Source organism: Opisthocomus hoazin, chromosome 2 (assembly GCF_030867145.1).
Source record: "Opisthocomus hoazin isolate bOpiHoa1 chromosome 2, bOpiHoa1.hap1, whole genome shotgun sequence".
NCBI lineage: Eukaryota > Metazoa > Chordata > Aves > Opisthocomiformes > Opisthocomidae > Opisthocomus > Opisthocomus hoazin.
The window spans coordinates 131,788,483-131,806,493 of record NC_134415.1 but is presented as its reverse complement, the minus strand read 5'-3'; the positions used below and the strand labels follow the sequence as shown (position 1 = coordinate 131,806,493).

The following is an 18,011-nucleotide window of genomic DNA, read 5'->3' as shown; positions in this document are numbered from 1 at the left end:
GCAAGTTCTCTCCATCTCCTCCTGTGCAGCGGGGCTTCATTTTCCGTGGCTGTCTGAACAGTCCTTGTCTAGGTTTATTCCAGCTTGGAGAGCTAGCTGGCTGCCACAAATGGTTTTGCCTACATCAAGGATTTATTGTGCACGTGGAGCTTTGGAGCATGCCCTGACATCCTCGAGGTTTGAACAAAAGACTGGAAAGCCAGGGCAGGAACCAAGACACGCGGTCTGCGATGGCCTCCTGCCATTTGCTCGGGGTGGATTCGTCAGTGGTGGGCAGTTTGCAAACCATAACTCATTTCCTCTGCTTCGGTCGCTCCTCCGATCTCGCATCCATTAAGAGTTATCTCTGAATAATGAATGGAGAATCCATTAAGAGGGGAAAGGGCAAATATAGTACCTAAGGAAAAAAAAAGGGGGGGGGGGTGTACACAACACTCTGGGTTCTTTGCTTTTCCCCTCCCCAGCTTTCTTTTCGTCCATTAGCTTAGCTTCAGCTGCCAGAGAAAACACTGGAGGAGTTAAATGAGCAAGTTAGTTGTAGGCACGTAGGCCGTGACAAGCAATGAGTAACAACTAAGTGTTGCCAACGCCGAGTTGTGTAAAATCAATCTGAATTCTTAGCGTGGCGGCTGCTGGCCTTGTCGGGAGGGGAGCCATCACCCGTGCCACCTGTCATGATGGGTTTTTTTGGTGAGGCTTTTCTAACACTGTCCTGCTTGATGTCAGCAAGTTTGGGGACAGTGACTTAGGTGGAGATGCTATGAGGTGGATGCAAAACTCATGGCGAGAGAAGATAAATGATGTGTGAGTAGGAGTTCTGTTGAGATATTCTGCAGGAGTCTGTCTCCTGAGTTTCACGATAGGCTTTGTTTTCTTTAAGGGCTGGGAAAAGGGAACAGAGAGTATGGTTATTGTATTTAAGCAGGAGAAGGTGAAGTTGCAAAGTCTAATTTGTGTAGAGGACTGGATTATAATTCAGATTGCTTTTGATGAGTTGGAGAAATGTCACTGAAAAATAGTCCTGTGAGATTCAGTCGAGACAAATGCCAAGTTATCAAGTTCAGTGTGTGCAATCAGTTACTCGAGTGTCAGAAAAATCAGCCTCGTCAAGAGGAAAGGGCGTGGGGTGCATAAACAGGCATGCCCAAGTCTTCTAGAAAATATTCCCCTGTGAGGCTGGTAAGGCTGGAGTAGCGTCCTGGCTTTTCCTTAGATGAGGGCAAATCGGAGGGAGTCCAAAGAGTAAGAAGTGATGCTGCGTAGCTTAGACCTTTGGCCAACGAGTAAGGTCTGAAGAGCTTGAGGTAGCTTGAGAAAATTCAGGGAAGGCGCAAGAGCTGTGTTTGAGTGTGCAAAAAGTAGTTGTAGGAAGAAGGGAAGGGAACTCCTCTACCTACGAAAGGCAAGACAAGGATGGACGGCCTTAATTTGCACTAAGGAAAACCCGAGGGTGCCATCAGGAGAGAGTTTCAAACAGGGTATAAAGGAAAAATGAGAGAGGGGATTCAAGCCAGCAGTCATCAGAGGTCATGGGCAGAACACCAGGCACCTTTCGGGACTGGTGTGGCTGTCCCTCAAGGTTTGGTGGAGCTGGGGAACCAACCAGGTTGCCTCTCCAGGCTACAGCCAGTGAGCCGGACCTCTGCGTAGCGTGGTCTTTTGGAACATCTCTGAGCAAAGCGGTGCTTGGGTTGAGGACCTGTTCCTCCTCGTCTGCTCTTTGCCTTCCTCCTGGTGTTTGTCATCTCCTAGGAGGAGAGCAGTGATCGGGAGCGATCAGCCTCTCGGGCGGCCATTGAGTGTGCTGAAACCGTGGTCTGAGGTCCAAGCCAAACAGAGCCAGGAAGGCTCTTTGAGAAGAAACTTTGCAGAGCGCTTCCCCCTGCATCTCAGGAAAGGTCCCTCCGTGGTGTCTTCAGACACCAGGGCTTCTGATTCCCTCCCCATTTGCCAACTGATACTTGGCCAGAAGTCTGATGTGTGCTTAATCAAATAAATTTGGCAGCTACCGTTGCGTTGGTTGGTTCAACCGCAGGTGACGAGGGGGTGGGGAGAGAGCTGAGTTTTCACAGGACTCAGTGCCTGGTGGTATCCGTGTTCTGCCAAGCGTTCGCTGCGGCCTCAGGAGCAGTTGAGGGGGAAATGGGTTGACCTTGTTCAGCTCCAGTTCATGATCTTTTCTGGTCTGGTTTGTGAGTGAGGAGATGTGGGCCGGGGCGGCACACTGTGCCTTCCTGACGGCAGCTAGGGAGTGTTTAATCTCCGTTTAGACCAGTTTGAATTTGGAGACACCTTTGGTTCTGCCTCGTGTCACTGGAAACTTCTCTGAACATGCAATCTGTCAAGGTGTGTGTCCTCTGAAAGAATACGTGGTTAACTCTTAATTCTCAACTTAATGGCAACCGAGTTTGGGTAACCAAATCTCATGCGTTCCATCGAAGATCTCAAACTGAGATGGGAAAATCCATCTGTCCTTAATTTTGTGTGATCGGTTTTCAGCATCTTTCTTATAGGAATTAATAATTTAATGTTGCAGTACAGCTTCTAGATTTGCTTTTCATATACTTTGATCTAAAATTTCAGGAAGATACATTTGTAAGGTAAGCTAAAGCTTTATAAAACTGATCTGAAAAGAAAATTGTTCTCCATGTTAAGCCTGAATTCCAGAAAACGTGGAGTGATGGTGACAGCTCAGCAGCTGCTGAGGTGGGAAGGGATCTTCTCGGGCATCGCGGTGCTGTTGCCTGGGTAGTTGGGTCACATCCTGGCTCCTGCAGTTCCAGTCTCTCCTGCCCTTGACAGCAGCACAGAACAACCTACAGCACTGGGGGACTTCGTACACAACGCTGAGCGCTGAATCTGCGGGGTTTGTGCAGTGCCTCACCAGGCAACCATCGGTGGTGATGGTATTCAATTTAAAAATTGTAGATGGGGTTTTCAAGCGGTCTGTTTTCACCATCATTTTGGGAAGAACTCGTCAGCAGCAGGACAGAGGGTGTGGGACGGCGATGTTTCTGGGGCTGTTCAGATGCTCCCGGCGCTGCAGCTCACAGTCCCGTCAAAGTGTTGGTGGAGTGTGTCTTGCTCCTCTTTTCGTCCTGTCTGCTACTGGGTTCCACCAAGTTTACAAACTGAAGCCTGGGAAGTTCCAGCTGAACCCGAGGAAGAACTTCTTCCCTCTGAGGGTGACGGAGCCCTGGCCCAGGCTGCCCAGGGAGGCTGTGGAGTCTCCTTCTCTGGAGATATTCCAGCCCCGCCTGGCCGCGGTGCTGTGCCCCCTGCTCTGGGTGACCCTGCTTGGGCAGGGGGCTGGGCTGGGTGACCCACAGAGGTCCCTGCCCACCCCTGCCATGCTGGGATTCTGTGAGTCTTGAAGACTTCTGAGCCGCTTCCCTGAGATATGAGTCTTGGCAATGAAAGTTTCTCCTTTTGGGTGCAAGTTTCACGTTGTCAATACAAATACAAAGTTTAAAATTAACAAATTTCTACCATGATTTGACACGGGGTTTCTTTGTTGTGGTGAGATACCAGAAGACCTGCTGCAGCTATTCAACGGGTAGCTTCGTCTTCTGCCACCTGAGACGTGTGGGCCCAGTTAAGCAGTCCAGTGTCTTTTATCTCCCTCGTAGTTGGCTCTGAAATGTGTTTTTAAAAAAATAATCACCTTTAAATTCCAAAAGAGAAACTTCAAGCCCTAAGTTTCTGTACCCTCATGAGCCTGGCTTACGGAAACTTGCCCTTTTTGTTCTCTGAGCGTTCTGCTACATCTGGGAGGGATTGGGCCTTCCTTGAAGCTGCTGCACACTGGAGTGTGTCCTGCCACTCCTGGAAAGCGTCGCGCATCCCTCGGCGGTGCTGCGGTAGAGCACGTCCCACGCCGTGCGCCCTGGTCTGGTAGCTACACCGTGCTGGTTTCTCTGGAGCTTGTCTCTCATCTGTGCTCTTGTCCGTTTTCTGCAGGGACACAGCAGGGCAGGAACGATTTCACACCATCACCACCTCCTATTACCGAGGTGCCATGGGGATCATGCTAGTATACGACATCACCAACGCCAAGAGCTTTGAAAACATCAGCAAGTGGCTCAGGAACATAGACGAGGTGAGTAACATCAGCAAGTGGCTCAGGAACATAGATGAGGTGAGTAACATCAGCAAGTGGCTCAGGAACATAGATGAGGTGAGTAACGTTTGTCAGATCCCGGAACGGGGCTGTTTGTTGTGACCCGTGGAGCGTGTGATGAGTCCCGCAGAACTCAGCTTCTGGACTGCAGCTTCTGCTTCTTCCCTGGAAGGAGGTGTGAATTAACACAGGGGTTTGGGTGCTGGTCCGTGGCCTGTGTCCTGCATTCCCTCCTTCAGCAGTGGCATGAAGGGCAGCAGCACTACCCAGGGGCTTGTGGTGTCCTAAAATGTCAAATTCATACGTGAGCAAACTTTGTTTCTGAGCTGGAGAATACCTAGAAGTAAGGAATACGTCTTGTAGTAACTGGGAGTTGTGGGTTTCAGGAGGAGCTGCCACTGCAGGGTGGGGTGCAGGGGAGCAGCACAAAGCCGTAAGCTGTAGGGTGGTGAGTGCTGACCGGTTTTACGACGATGACTCTGTAAATCCTCAAAGATGATTAAATATGGTCACCTCCACTCCCTTGATGCTGGTGTCTTGAGATAGTGCCAGTCTCTGATGGCTGCGAGCGGCAGTGTGGCAGCCTGCTGTCGTGGGGTGCTGGCAGACTACTGCGACCTGCGCTGCCGATTGCTGTCCTCGGTGGAGGAGTGCCCAGCACCGAGGTCGGTGCAGGTTCAGGCGGGGTCAGGTGAAGCAGAAGAAGCTGACTGTGGAGAGGGACCTGGGTGTCCTGGGGGACGACAGGGTGACCATGAGCCAGCAGCGTGCCCTAGGTGCCAAGAAGGCCAAGGGGATCCTGGGGTGCATGAGGAGGAGTGTGGGCAGCAGGGCGAGGGAGGTTCTCCTCCCCCTCTGCTCTGCCCTGGGGAGGCCTCATCTGCAGTGCTGTGTCCAGTGCTGGGCTCCCCAGTTCAAGAAAGATGAGGAGCTACTGGAGAGAGTCCAGCGGAGGGCTACGAGGATGAGGAGGGGACTGGAGCATCTCTCCTGCGAGGAGAGGCTGAGGGAGCTGGGCTTGTTCAGCCTGGAGAAGAGAAGGCTGCGAGGGGACCTTTGAAATGCCTCTAAATATCTGCAGGGTGGGGGTCAGGAGGACGGGGCCAGACTCTTTTCAGTGGTGCCCAGCGACAGGACAAGGGGCAACGGGCACAAACTGAAGCCTGGGAAGCTCCAGCTGAACCCGAGGAAGAACTTCTTCCCTCTGAGGGTGACGGAGCCCTGGCCCAGGCTGCCCAGAGGGGCTGTGGAGTCTCCTTCTCTGGAGATATTCCAGCCCCGCCTGGCCGCAGTGCTGTGCCCCCTGCTCTGGGTGACCCTGCTTGGGCAGGGGGTTGGGCTGGGTGACCCCCAGAGGGCCCTTCCAACCCCGACCATTCTGGGATCCTGGGATGCGGAAACACTCCGTGCCTGGATCCCCAAGAGCTGGTTCTGCAGGAGTGCTCAGATGTTAGAGCGCGGCACAGCCCTTCGCTCTCGCTCTTGTTACGCTGTCCCCAGCTGGAAGAACGGTTTGGGTTTCCCAGCCACCTGGTATTCCTGGAAAGCCTGAAGATGGCCCTGTAGAACCGAGCGTCACCCGGTGGGTGCTGTCAGCCGCTGCGCCTTGAAGCACAGAGGCTGGTGAAAGGTTCCTGCAGAGCAAAAAAAAATGATATTGGGCCTGTAATTTCCTAGGGCGAGAAGTGGGAAACTGTAGTGTTTATGGAAAAGTATGGATTCTCGTGGCTGCAGAAGTGCGGGGGGAAGTAAGGCAGCACAGGAAGAGGCTCTGCGGCGAGCTGAATATAAACTTGAAACCAAGGCCTTTAGATTCCGCAGTTGCTTTGTTTAAAAAATTGAGTAGCCTGCAGGAAGCTGAGTGATGGATGTCTTCGTGTGGGAGAGGCGAGGGGCTTTCAAATGTCACACAAACCTCTGCAGCTGATTTCGGGTGCATTGTGAAGGCTGCGTGGTTACTGCAGCTTGATAAGGGATCTTCGGCACCTTAGGAAGCTTTTTTTTATTATTTATGGAAGAATCTCACTAATGGAGGGCGTTTGCAAAACTGACGGCTGCATTCATCCTCCGACTTCCAGCTCCAGTGCTGAGGCTGCTCGCTAAAACGTGGGGCAGGCGTTACCCACTGCTGTGCAGGATTACTGCGAATGGTAGTTGTGAATGAAGTAACGGAGCGCTTTGGTTCTACAAGGAGTTAATATTGCCACGGATGTGCTCTCAAGGATTAGAGTTTTCAATAAGCTGCTGTTTGGAACTGCTGTTGTGTGCAAGGAGGCTCTTCTGCAGGATCCTCAAGCCTGGATGTGGAAACAGCCAGGAAGCCTGGAGATGTTACGGCTGCGTCCTTGCTGAATACGGAGTTCTTTAGAGGTCACGCGTTCTGCAGAGCTGTACTGCGCCGCGCGCTTTCGCTTTGGGCTGGTAGGAATTGGTCGAGTTGCTCAAGAGCACGGTGTTACACGCTGGGGCTGGCTGTGTTTTCCGTCTGAACATGAGGAAGAACTTCTTCCCTCTGAGGGTGACGGAGCCCTGGCCCAGGCTGCCCAGGGAGGTTGTGGAGTCTCCTTCTCTGGAGATATTCCAGCCCCGCCTGGCCGCGGTGCTGTGCCCCCTGCTCTGGGTGACCCTGCTTGGGCAGGGGGTTGGGCTGGGTGACCCACAGAGGTCCCTTCCAACCCCAAACATGCTGTGATATTCTGTGTTTTCAGGAGGGTGTCAGGAGGATGGGGCCAGACTCTTTGCAGTGGTGCCCAGCGACAGTACAAGGGGCAACGGGCACAAACTGAAGCCTGGGAAGCTCCAGCTGAAGCCGAGGAAGAACTTCTTCCCTCTGAGGGTGCCGGAGCCCTGGCCCAGGCTGCCCAGAGGGGCTGTGGAGTCTCCTTCTCTGGAGATATTCCAGCCCCGCCTGGCCGCGGTGCTGTGCCCCCTGCTCTGGGTGCCCCTGCTTGGGCAGGGGGTTGGGCTGGGTGACCCACAGAGGTCCCTGCCAACCCCAACCATTCTGGGATCCTGTGAAAGAAGTCTGCTGCCATGTGAGCAGTTTTGTGTGCGTGCATTTTCAGAGCCTTAATCTACACGATACCTGAATCTACCTGTGCCATCTGTTCACTCTTCCTCCCTGTGAGAAGGAGAAAAACCAGAGGTGATTGTCCTGAGGGCATGAGAAACGGGTTGCTGCCGTAAGCGGGAGTTCTGGGTATGGGGATCCCTTGCCTCCGAAGCTCCATTAGCCGTGTGACCGTAAAGCAGTATTAAGACTGTTGGAGTGAAAGTAAATTCAGATTAGACTTTCCAAGAAGCTTCTCACGGCAGGTTTAAAAGTACTTCAGTTATCCACTTAAGTGATGCTTTGTGCTGTGGCTGCGGGAACAGAATCACAGAATCACAGACTGTTCGGGGTTGGCAGGGCCCTCTCTGGGTCACCCAGCCCAACCCCCTGCCCAAGCAGGGTCACCCAGAGCAGGGGGCACAGCACCGCGGCCAGGCGGGGCTGGAATATCTCCAGAGAAGGAGACTCCACAGCCTCCCTGGGCAGCCTGGGCCAGGGCTCCGTCACCCTCAGAGGGAAGAAGTTCTTCCTTGGGTTCAGCTGGAACTTCCCAGGCTTCAGTTTGTGCCCGTTGCCCCTTGTCCTGTCGCTGGGCACCACTGGAAAGAGTCTGGCCCCGTCCTCCTGACCCCCACCCTGCAGATATTTAGAGGCATTTCGAAGGTCCCCTCTCAGCCTTCTCTTCTCCAGGCTGAACAAGCCCAGCTCCCTCAGCCTCTCCTCGCAGGAGAGATGCTCCAGTCCCCTCACCATCCTCGTAGCCCTCCGCTGGACTCTCTCCAGTTCTCTCCAGACCCTTGCTGCTCATCTGGTGGGCATCGCTGCCGTACTCTCCCCTTACTATGGGGAGTACTTCAGCAGCTGAACAGCCGAGGTGTGTTTGCTCGTTCAGTGTTCCTTGAGAAAGCGTTGCCGCTCGCTTTCGCCTGACGGAGGCGATGCCCTGTGCGCCTGGTCCTGCTTTTCTGTGGGTCCTGACCGTGAGCACGGTGCTCGCTTCACAGAATCACAGAATCACAGAATAGTAGGGGTTGGAAGGGACCTCTGTGGGTCATCTAGTCCAACCCTCCTGCCGAAGCAGGGTCACCTACAGCAGGCTGCACAGGACCTTGTCCAGGCGGGTCTTGAATATCTCCAGAGAAGGAGACTTCACAGCCTCCCTGGGCAGCCTGGGCCAGTGCTCCGTCACCCTCAGAGGGAAGAAGTTCTTCCTCAGGTTCAGACGGAACTTCCTGTGCCTCAGTTTGTGCCCATTGCCCCTTGTCCTGTCACTGGGCACCACTGAAAAGAGTCTGGCCCCGTCCTCCTGACCCCCACCCTGCAGATATTTAGAGGCATTTATAAGGTCCCCTCGCAGCCTTCTCTTCTCCAGGCTGAACAAGCCCAGTTCCCTCAGCCTCTCCTCGGAGGGGAGATGCTCCAGTCCCCTCATCATCCTCGTAGCCCTGCGCTGGACTCTCTCCAGTAGCTCCTCATCTTTCTTGAACTGGGGAGCCCAGCACTGGACACAGTACTCCAGATGAGGCCTTCCCTCGGCCATGTCCTGGTTTACGTGTGCTTGGCGTGCAGCCTGCGTGCAGCGTGGGTTTCGCAGCTGCTGCCTGACGGACTTGGCAGGTAGAGCTGAAGCCCGGAGCTGGCGCGCGGTCTTGCTCTGATGGTTGCCACATTGGAGGAACAGCGTGATGCTACAGAGCTGTCATTTCCCTTTGTTAACTTGGTAACTTCTCTATTAAAAGGAAAATTACAGGCAAAAGGGGGTTTTTTACTACCTCCCTGGTTGTTTGGCTTCGCGGTGACTGAAAGCATAGCTGCAGCTGTTAAGGAGACTGACCTGGCTACAGTAAAACTGTGCAAAGGAAGCTTTAAACACCAAAAAAGTAGTAGTGTCAGCTGGAGCCACTCCAGTGCATCCAGCTTTATCGTTGGCAGCTGTAGATGTGGGTAGGCGTGGTCCTTACCCTGCAGCCTTTTGGACCATGGTGTCCTGGACCTTGGTATTTTGGGGACCTAATATATGCTTACAAGTGTCTGCAGGGTGGGTCAGGAGGACGGGGCAAACTCTTTCCAGTGGTGCCCAGCGACAGGACAAGGGGCAATGGGCACAAACTGAAGCCTGGGAAGCTCCAGCTGAACCCGAGGAAGAACTTCTTCCCTCTGAGGGTGACGGAGCCCTGGCCCAGGCTGCCCAGGGAGGCTGTGGAGTCTCCTTCTCTGGAGATATTCCAGCCCCGCCTGGCCGCGGTGCTGTGCCCCCTGCTCTGGGTGACCCTGCTTGGGCAGGGGGTTGGGCTGGGTGACCCACAGAGGGCCCTGCCAACCCCAAACATTCTGTGATTTTGGGCCAAGTGTGCTTGTCCAGCAGGCATGAAGCCTGACGCCTCGGGGTGCTGGGCAGGAGGGGGATGCTTTCCCCCCATCACCGAATGCAAACCGACAGCGGTTTGGGGGGCTGGCGTCCTCAGCTGGCAGGATCTGGGTTGCAGAACAGCGCTCTGCCAATTTCAGAAAGGAAGACTTCACACTGAAACTACAGAAATGAAAAGGAAGGGGGGAAATAAGTGGTGCTGAGATGGTGATAGAGCCGTGTCAGCCCCGTAGCTGATGTCTCATTGCGCTTCTGGGTTCTGTGAGCAGTGCAGTCGATAGCTGCTGGCTGAAGGATGATTTCTGGCAGTCCTTGTTCCGACTCGGGGCACTGCAAGACGCCGAGGCCTGTAAAGGTTAGCCTGGGTTTCAGACAGCCTGGACACACAGAAGTGGAGTAGGTGCTCCCTGCTTGTGGGGGGAGGCGTGTAAACCTGTCTGGTGTCTCGTTTTAGCACGCCAACGAAGACGTGGAGAGGATGCTGTTAGGAAACAAGTGCGACATGGAGGATAAAAGAGTCGTCTCCAAAGCAAAAGGCGAACAGGTAAGCGTCGGGCGACGACGTGCTTGTCCCGGTAAGCACATCGGTGCCGAGGCTTCCCGCCGTCTGCAGGTGGCTGAGGTGCCGGGCACGGGGAAGGAGCTGGCTTCGCTGACGGCTCGTAAGGCTGGGGAGGGTTTGTGTAGTAGCTGCGTTGCGTACAGCTACCGTGAACGGAACGAGTTCAGCTGTGGTTTCTGCTTCCTTTGAGAACTCAAATTTTTCAAGGATCTTTTACTTACCATGTGACAGGCTTTATGGTATCTGTCATCTGATGTTCAGACATTGATCTGGGGTGTAATGTGCTTTAATTGCTGTTTCCGAATCGTTAAGTTCCGAATCCTCTTTGGTGACACTTTGCCTAGCTGGTGCTCCTGATGCCTGCTACGGCTGAAATCTTACATGCTGGTAAATGCTGCTGATCCTGAAGTTACAGCAGCACCGGTTGAGTAACCCTGCAGTAACACTAACCTCCTTCTTTCTGTTTTGGTTTAGATTGCTAGGGAGCACGGTATTAGGTTTTTCGAAACTAGTGCGAAAGCAAATATAAACATTGAGAAGGCATTCCTCACGTTAGCAGAAGACATTCTTCGAAAGGTAGGTGCTTACGGGGTTCGCTTGAAAAAAAGACCCCAAGGTTTCGGCTCCTGTTGCTTTTTGATGTTGACCTGAACTGTTGCAGCGTTTGACTTTGGGGTGCTGAGACGAGCGAGACCCTGAAGGAGGAGAGTTGTCTGAGCTTCGAAAGCTTGTTTCATGCTTCATTATCGTAGGGGTCCTATCTAGAGAGAGCTGTGCACGTCAAAGAGCCAAGGAGTATAAATCTGTAGTTGGCTGGCCCTTAAACTCCTGGTTGCGTTGTACACGTGGAGTTCAGACATTTCCATTGGCGTGGAAGAGAGCTGTCCTCTCCCTGCCACCATCTCCATCCATGCGCAACGCTGAAAGCTCTGAGGCGCCTGGTGGGCAGAGCTGAGAGGTGGGTGGTAGGACAGATGGACGTGTTCTGTCACTGCCTGCCTTGTTTCCGAGCCCTCCCAGCCTCCGCGTGTCGCTGGAGGTTGCGTGGACGGTTCTGTTGCAGCTGGGAGAAGAACCTGGATCACCGGCTCATCCTGGTGGGGGGCTCCCCTTCCCGAAACGTACAGCCCACCGTGAAGATGGCTGTCGTTCCTCTGGCCTGTCCCCACTCTCTGTATGCCCAGAGCTACAGGATGCTGCGGTACTTGCATCCCCAATACCTTTCACGAGTAGAAAACGCGTTGGCTTCAGTAGCTGCTGCTCTTCTGTCGCAGGGTTGAGCCGGGCTGGGTACGTGGGTGGCTCCAGGGCTGGTTCCAGTTTATCCACTTACTCCCAGAGCCGAGGACTTGACTTACACAGTGACCCCAGTGCTAGCACCTTCCTGCTTACTGTCAGGTCGCGTTTCTCCAGCACGGGAACTCTCCGGAGCTCAAGACGTGGGTTGGCCAACTCTACAATACGCGCTTTGCTCCTGGACGAACGACCCTACGTGTTTTTTCTGTGCTCCAGCTTAGCGGTAGGGTCTGCCCCGTGCTGAGGCTGCCTTCGTCACGCTTCCACCGCTCGCCTGCACAGATGCTCTTGATAACGTCGTCCGAGTTAATTGGCCAGAAGTTGAGCGCGATGCTCTTGATAACGTCGTCCGAGTTAATTGGCTAGAAGTTGAGCGTGATGCTCTTGATAACGTCGTCCCAGTTAATTGGCTAGAAGTTGAGCGTGATGCTCTTGATAACGTCGTCCCAGTTAATTGGCCAGAAGTTGAGTGTGATGCTCTTGATAACGTCGTCCGAGTTAATTGGCCAGAAGTTGAGCGCGATGCTCTTGATAACGTCGTCCGAGTTAATTGGCCAGAAGTTGAGCGCGATGCTCTTGATAACGTCGTCCGAGTTAATTGGCTAGAAGTTGAGCGCGATGCTCTTGATCACGTCGTCCAAGTTAATTGGCTAGAAGTTGAGCGCGATGCTCTTGATCACGTCATCGGAGCTAATTGGCTAGAAGTTGAGCGCGATGCTCTTGATAACATCAGCCAAGTTAATTGGCTAGAAGTTGAGCGCGATGCTCTTGATAACATCGTCCGAGTTAATTGGCTAGAAGTTGAGCGCGATGCTCTTGATAACATCGTCGGAGCTAATTGGCTAGAAGTTGAGCGCGATGCTCTTGATAACATCAGCCAAGTTAATTGGCTAGAAGTTGAGCGCGATGCTCTTGATAACGTCGTCCAAGTTAATTGGCCAGAAGTTGAGCGCGATGCTCTTGATCACGTCGTCGGAGCTAATTGGCTAGAAGTTGAGCGCGATGGCCATGCGGAATCTCTTCTCAGCCCTCCTGAACACACATCTGCTCAGCAGTGGCTCGCCGCTGTAGTTCCGAGTTGTTTCTTGAGCGGTTTTTGACGAGTTTTATGTGAGAAAGTCCCTGGTCCTTGGTGAACTGTAGGCCAGGCTAGCAAGCCCTACTGACCCTTTTGACCTTTAAATCTTTATTTAAAGACTGGAGCATCTCCACTACGAGGAGAGGTTGAGGGAACCGGGCTTGTTCAGCCTGAAGAAGAGAAGGCTGCGAGGGGACCTTATAAATGCCTACAAATATCTGCAGGGTGGGTGTCAGGAGGATGGGGCCAAGCTCTTTTCAGTGGTGCCCAGTGACAGGACAAGGGGCAATGGGCACAAACTGAGGCACAGGAAGTTCCGCCTGAACATGAGGAAGAACTTCTTCCCTCTGAGGGTGACGGAGCCCTGGCCCAGGCTGCCCAGGGAGGTTGTGGAGTCTCCTTCTCTGGAGATATTCAGGACCCGCCTGGACAAGATCCTGTGCAGCCTACTGTAGGTGACCCTGCTTCGGCAGGGGGGTTGGACTAGATGACCCACAGAGGTCCCTTCCAACCCCTACTATTCTGTGATTCTGTGATTCTGTGATTTATGTATTTTATGTATTTATCTGAAGAACAGGGATGGGGGAGCTTGCTTCTGCAAGGCTGTGACAAAGAGAATGAGCCAAGGAATGTCAAGCCGAAGCCGCAGGGTTCCGCTGAGCGTTTAGGTTGGTTTCCAGACAGCTGGAAGGAGGCGTTCGCATCCGGGCAAAACCACTTGGCGTTGATTTTCGCTTTGGTCCCACCAAGTTTGCGTCCCGTGACGCAGGCGAGCCGGTTTTGTCCGCTGCCTCGGAAGCTGGCGTCCCGGTTAACTGGGAGGCAGACGCTTGCGAACAGCCCCTCTTTATCCATAAATTGCTCTGTGGTTTTCGAAGGTCAGGAGTTCACATAATTCAACTTTGGCTTGTGTTGGCCGCGCGCTGTGATTTACTCACTCCGCCAAAGTCCGAGCGTCGGCGTGAGGAGCGGGATCTAGAAACAGAATCACAGAATCACAGAATAGTAGGGGTTGGAAGGGACCTCTGTGGGTCATCTAGTCCAACCCCCCTGCCCAAGCAGGGTCACCCACAGCAGGCTGTAGAGGACCTTGTCCAGGCGGGTCTTGAATATCTCCAGAGAAGGAGACTCCACAACCTCCCTGGGCAGCCTGTTCCAGGGCTCCGTCACCCTCAGAGGGAAGAAGTTCTTCCTCATGTTCAGATGGAAAATAGGCTGAGTTTGCTTTGGGGTGGCCCGAGGAGTTTTTTCCAGCTTTCCAGTTGTTGCTTATTTAAAAGAAAACTAACCAAAAAAACACCGTAAATGGGCTTTGCGTGCTGCTGCTGGCGAGGGGAGGAGGGTGCCCTGCGTTTCTGGGCAGCTCTGTGTCCGTGGCGTAGCCGTGGCACGGTCTGGTGACGTGAGCCGTTCTGTGAGCCGCCGTCTCTGCAGCTCGGAGTGCTTTACTGCAGCGTCCCGGGAGTCGCCTAACTCTGTTTTTCCCTTGTTTCATTGCAGACCCCTGTAAAAGAGCCCAACAGTGAAAATGTAGATATCAGCAGTGGCGGTGGGGTGACGGGCTGGAAGAGCAAGTGTTGCTGAACCTTCTCCTCTGTCACCAATCGCCAGCCACCGCCCCTTTTTTCTCGCTGCGAAACAAACCGCTCTGTCCGTTTTTAACCCGAAACCGATGTTTTGTTCCTCACCTTAACAAGTCTCCCGTTGTTCTTCCGTTTAGGACAGCTTGCGTACTCTAATTTTTCTCGACGACACGTATAGGAAAATCATCTCCGTGACTTCATTTTTTTTTCATGTACCTGCTCAACTTACCACTACGTCTTGGTTGTATTATAGTCCTGTTCCTCCTGACATTAAAACCCATAGCAATCCCATTCAACTCTACTCTGCAAATTGTATAAGAATAAAAGTTAGAATTAACAATTTATTTTGTACAACAGTGGAATTTTCTGTCATGGATAATGTGCTTGAGTCACCGCATTCTCTAGAAGCATCGGCAAAAGAGCCAGGAGAACACTCATTTCCGCCTTCAGTCTGTGAACGGGGTTTGATTTTGTCCTGTGCCTTATGTGGAAAGGAACTTTTGTTTGCCCTTGGTTTCTTTTTCTTTCCTGCTGGTGGAAGCATGTGCAGGAGACATCCCATCCGTACGTGACCATTTCCAAATACCGAACTCTTTCGTGATTGCTTTCTGTAACCGTTGGTGTAGTGCATCGAGGACAAAGGGTGGTGCAAAAAAAGAAAAAAAAAACAAAAAAAACAAAAAAAAATACGACATTTAATCTGCTGTGTCTCCTTTTTGGTGATGTAGCCATTCAGAGCTGTTCCTGCTGCCATCCCCCCCCCTTCCTCACTCGCAGCTCTTTCCTTTTGCCTGCATGCTGCTTTTTATTTGCGTTTCTTCCTGGTGTGATGTGTTAATTCAAAGGACGGCAACGTGGTCTGTTTGCCAAAAAAACCTTTAATACGAAGCACTGATTTAAGCTTTCGAGGTAAAAATGTCGCCGATACCTACTAATGTCCCTCTAGGCCGTGTCCGTTCGCTAGTATCTCCTCTCTCCCGCGTAGCCCTTGGGTTCCCTGATATGGAAGAGTTACTTGCATGCACTAGTTTTCGATGGAGGGTGATGTGGTCGTCTGCTTTATGTGTACGAGTAGAACGTGCAGTTCCCAAACTGACAGCAGCTAACACGGATTCTTACGTCCTCTCGCACCGCGAGCCGCTCCCACCAGCCGGCCGGCAGCCGAGCAAAAGGCTGAGCGAAACTAGAATTGAAAAAGCAAAAATCAAAATAAAAGTTGGCGGTTTTAATTTATTCCCTCCGTGAAGACTGTCCGGTTCCCCGTGCTGGAGGCTGGGCGCGGGTTGGGGCCAAGAACTTGGCTTTTCCAGCTCGCTGGAAGCAGCTGGGAAGGTGCTGGGACTCGGCGCTGCTCCTCGCCCGGCTCCGCACGCTCCCCGGCAAACCGAGCAGCGGAGGACGCCGGCTGGATGCGACCGAAGGGACGGCGTCGTGACGTGGAGCTCCGAGTCGGGGACGGCTTCCCGCGCGGTGACGTCGCCGAGGTGTCCGCCTGCTCCGCTGCGCCTCGGCCTTTTGGGTTCACCCTTCCCGGGCGAGCGGCTGTCGGGGCCGGGCAGGACGCGGGCGCGGGCGGAGGCATCGGTGCCGTCGCGATCACCCCGTCCCGCGCCCGCCCGGCAGCGTTGTAAATAGAGAGCAGCTCCCTTGGGGTTAAATCTGCACTTTCTAACGTTATCGAAAAGGGAAAAAAAAAAAAAAAATAATGGAGAAACATACATCAAGGTTTGGTTTTTCCTTTTTTTGTATAATCCTTGTTTTAAACGTGAGCTTTTTTCTTTGCTTCCCGGGGCTTGGCTCCCTCTGTAAATCCTGCGGGATCCTTTGTAGACGCCGTGTTCGTTGCGAGCCGATGGGTAGGGACCGGGCCCCTCGCTGGCACCGCTCGCTCCCACCTCCCCGCCCTGTTCTTGCCGAGTGAATACACCGAAAAATTTCTAGACGGGCGTCTTCGTATAAAAAAAAACCCCCGGGAGCTCGAGCCGCGGGGCTTGGCGTTGTCCGCTGCGGCGGGGCGCGAGGAGGAGCGAGCGGCCGGAGTCGGTGACAAAATCAAAGGTTGTCAGAAGCACCTTGGAGGAATTCTCCAGAACTTTCTTTCTGCCCCTCGCTCGCTGCCTGCCCAGCCCCTGCGTCGCAGCCGGCCCCGAGGAGGCTGCGGAGCCGCTTTCCCCGCGGGGCAGCTGGACCCGACCAGCGGAGGAAGGCTCGGCGCTGCCTTTTGTCATGGAAAAAAAAAACAAAACCCCAAAAACCCCGATGTATGCTTGATTAAATTGGCCCTGATAAAGTAAAACCCGAGGTCGGATCTGTCCTCCGAGCGTGGTGACCGCTGCCCGGGCTGCGGGGGCCGAGGCGGCGCGGGGCAGGGGGTCGTGCTCCCGGCCTCGGACGCTGGAGAAACAGCATCAGCCGGAGGTCTAGGATGAATCCCCACGCCGACAATTTTTTACTTAATCTTTTAATATTTTTGCTACTCCACTCTGGCTTTTTATTTAAAACACATTCTTTTGTACCACTTACTGTATCAAATTGTATAAAAGATCACTGTCCCATTCTTGGTCGTACCAAGAGCAAATAAAAGCTTTTATAAACTTGCACTGGTTCCTTCCTCGGCCCCGTTCAATTCCCGCGCGCCGGGGGGCGAGGGCTGGGGCAGGACCCCCGACCCTGCCGGGCTGGAGCCGCGGCCGCCCGGGTGACACCCGGAGAGCTCACGCCGATGGCCGCTGCCCATAAGTTTTTGGGGCAGAGCTCTTCTTTTTCTGGCTTTCCGAGCGAAAAGCTCACGGCTCTTGTTTTTGGAGGACAGGACGGTGCTGCCGGCGTGGGTGGGGGTACACCCGGCTGCTGGCCGTGTCCCCAGCTCCACGGAGGGGACTTCAGCTGGGTCTCAGGAGGGGTTCGGCCCTTCCCGGGGTGGGTGTGAGGTACAGGGGGGGTTTCCCGCTCCCCCAGAGCCCCAGCAGCCGGGTCCTGGTTCTTCGTGTCCTTCCCCACCGAGCAGCGTCCGTTTGCCTTCGCCATCCCCTCCCCACCAGCCCTGGGGAGGGGTAACCCCGGGGTCTCCCCCAGCTCGGCAAGGGGTCTGTCCCTGGGTGTCATGGCGTGGGGTGGCAGTCGGTAACTGGGAGAGCGGGTTTGGTGCTGCTCTTGGCTGCGGAGTGGGGTGGCTGCGGCCCCCTCACCGTGGGGAGCAGCTCGGTGACCCCCAACCCTCTCCCATCCCCGGGGACTCGTCGCTGTTTTGGGGTTGGGGTGGGAAGAGCTCGTCCCTGGCCATGTCACCTCGGCGTGGTCATGTGAGGGGTCCCGGGGGGGCTCGGGGAGAGGGGACCCGGCTGGGACCTTGCCCCACGGACCCCGGCCAGCAGCTCGCGGTGTCCCGCTCGGTGTCATCCCCGTCAGCGGGTCTGGAGTCTTCCCATGTCCTCCTCCTGCTGCTGGATTGTCCCAGCTCCGTCCCCGTCCCTGTCCCTGCTCCGTGTCCGTCCCGGCTCCATCCCCGTCCCTGCTGTGTCCCCAACCCGACCCGGCTCCATCCGTGTCCCTGCTCCGTCCCCATCCCTGCTCCATCCTTGTCCCTGCTCCATCCCCGTCGCTGCTGTCCCCATCCCTGCTCCATCCTTGTCCCTGCTCCATCCCCGTCGCTGCTGTCCCCATCCCTGCTCTGTCTCCATCCCTGCTCCTTCCCTGTCCCTGCTCCTTCCTCATTCCTTTTCCATCCCCATCCCTGCTCCTTCCTTGTCCCTGCTCCATCCACATCCCTGCTCCAACCCCATCCCTGCTCCTTCCTTGTCCCTGTTCCATCCCCATGCCTGTTCCTTCCTTCTCCCTGCTGCATTCCCGCCTTGCTCCATCCCCATCTCTGCTCCTTCCCTGTCCCTGCTCCTTCATCATCCCTTTTCCAACCCCATCCTTGCTCCTTCCTCATCCCTTTTCCATCCCCATC

At 54.3% G+C, this 18,011-nt stretch overlaps 1 protein-coding gene across 2 annotated transcripts in view; it reads left to right on the top strand.

Moving 5' to 3' along the window:
• RAB10 (RAB10, member RAS oncogene family) overlaps window positions 1-16,659 on the top strand; it is a 57,690-nt gene extending 41,031 nt beyond the window's left edge. Inside the window, exons 3-6 of one of the 2 annotated variants that reach the window (XM_075415128.1) lie at window positions 3,961-4,099; window positions 9,995-10,084; window positions 10,577-10,678; window positions 13,977-16,659. In XM_075415128.1, the coding sequence (XP_075271243.1) occupies window positions 3,961-4,099; window positions 9,995-10,084; window positions 10,577-10,678; window positions 13,977-14,060 (415 nt within the window). In that variant the 3' untranslated portion in view covers window positions 14,061-16,659. The remainder of the gene's footprint in view (window positions 1-3,960; window positions 4,100-9,994; window positions 10,085-10,576; window positions 10,679-13,976) is intronic. The other variant, XM_075415129.1, reaches the window with a different exon arrangement.
• The last annotated feature ends 1,352 nt before the right edge of the window (window positions 16,660-18,011 follow it).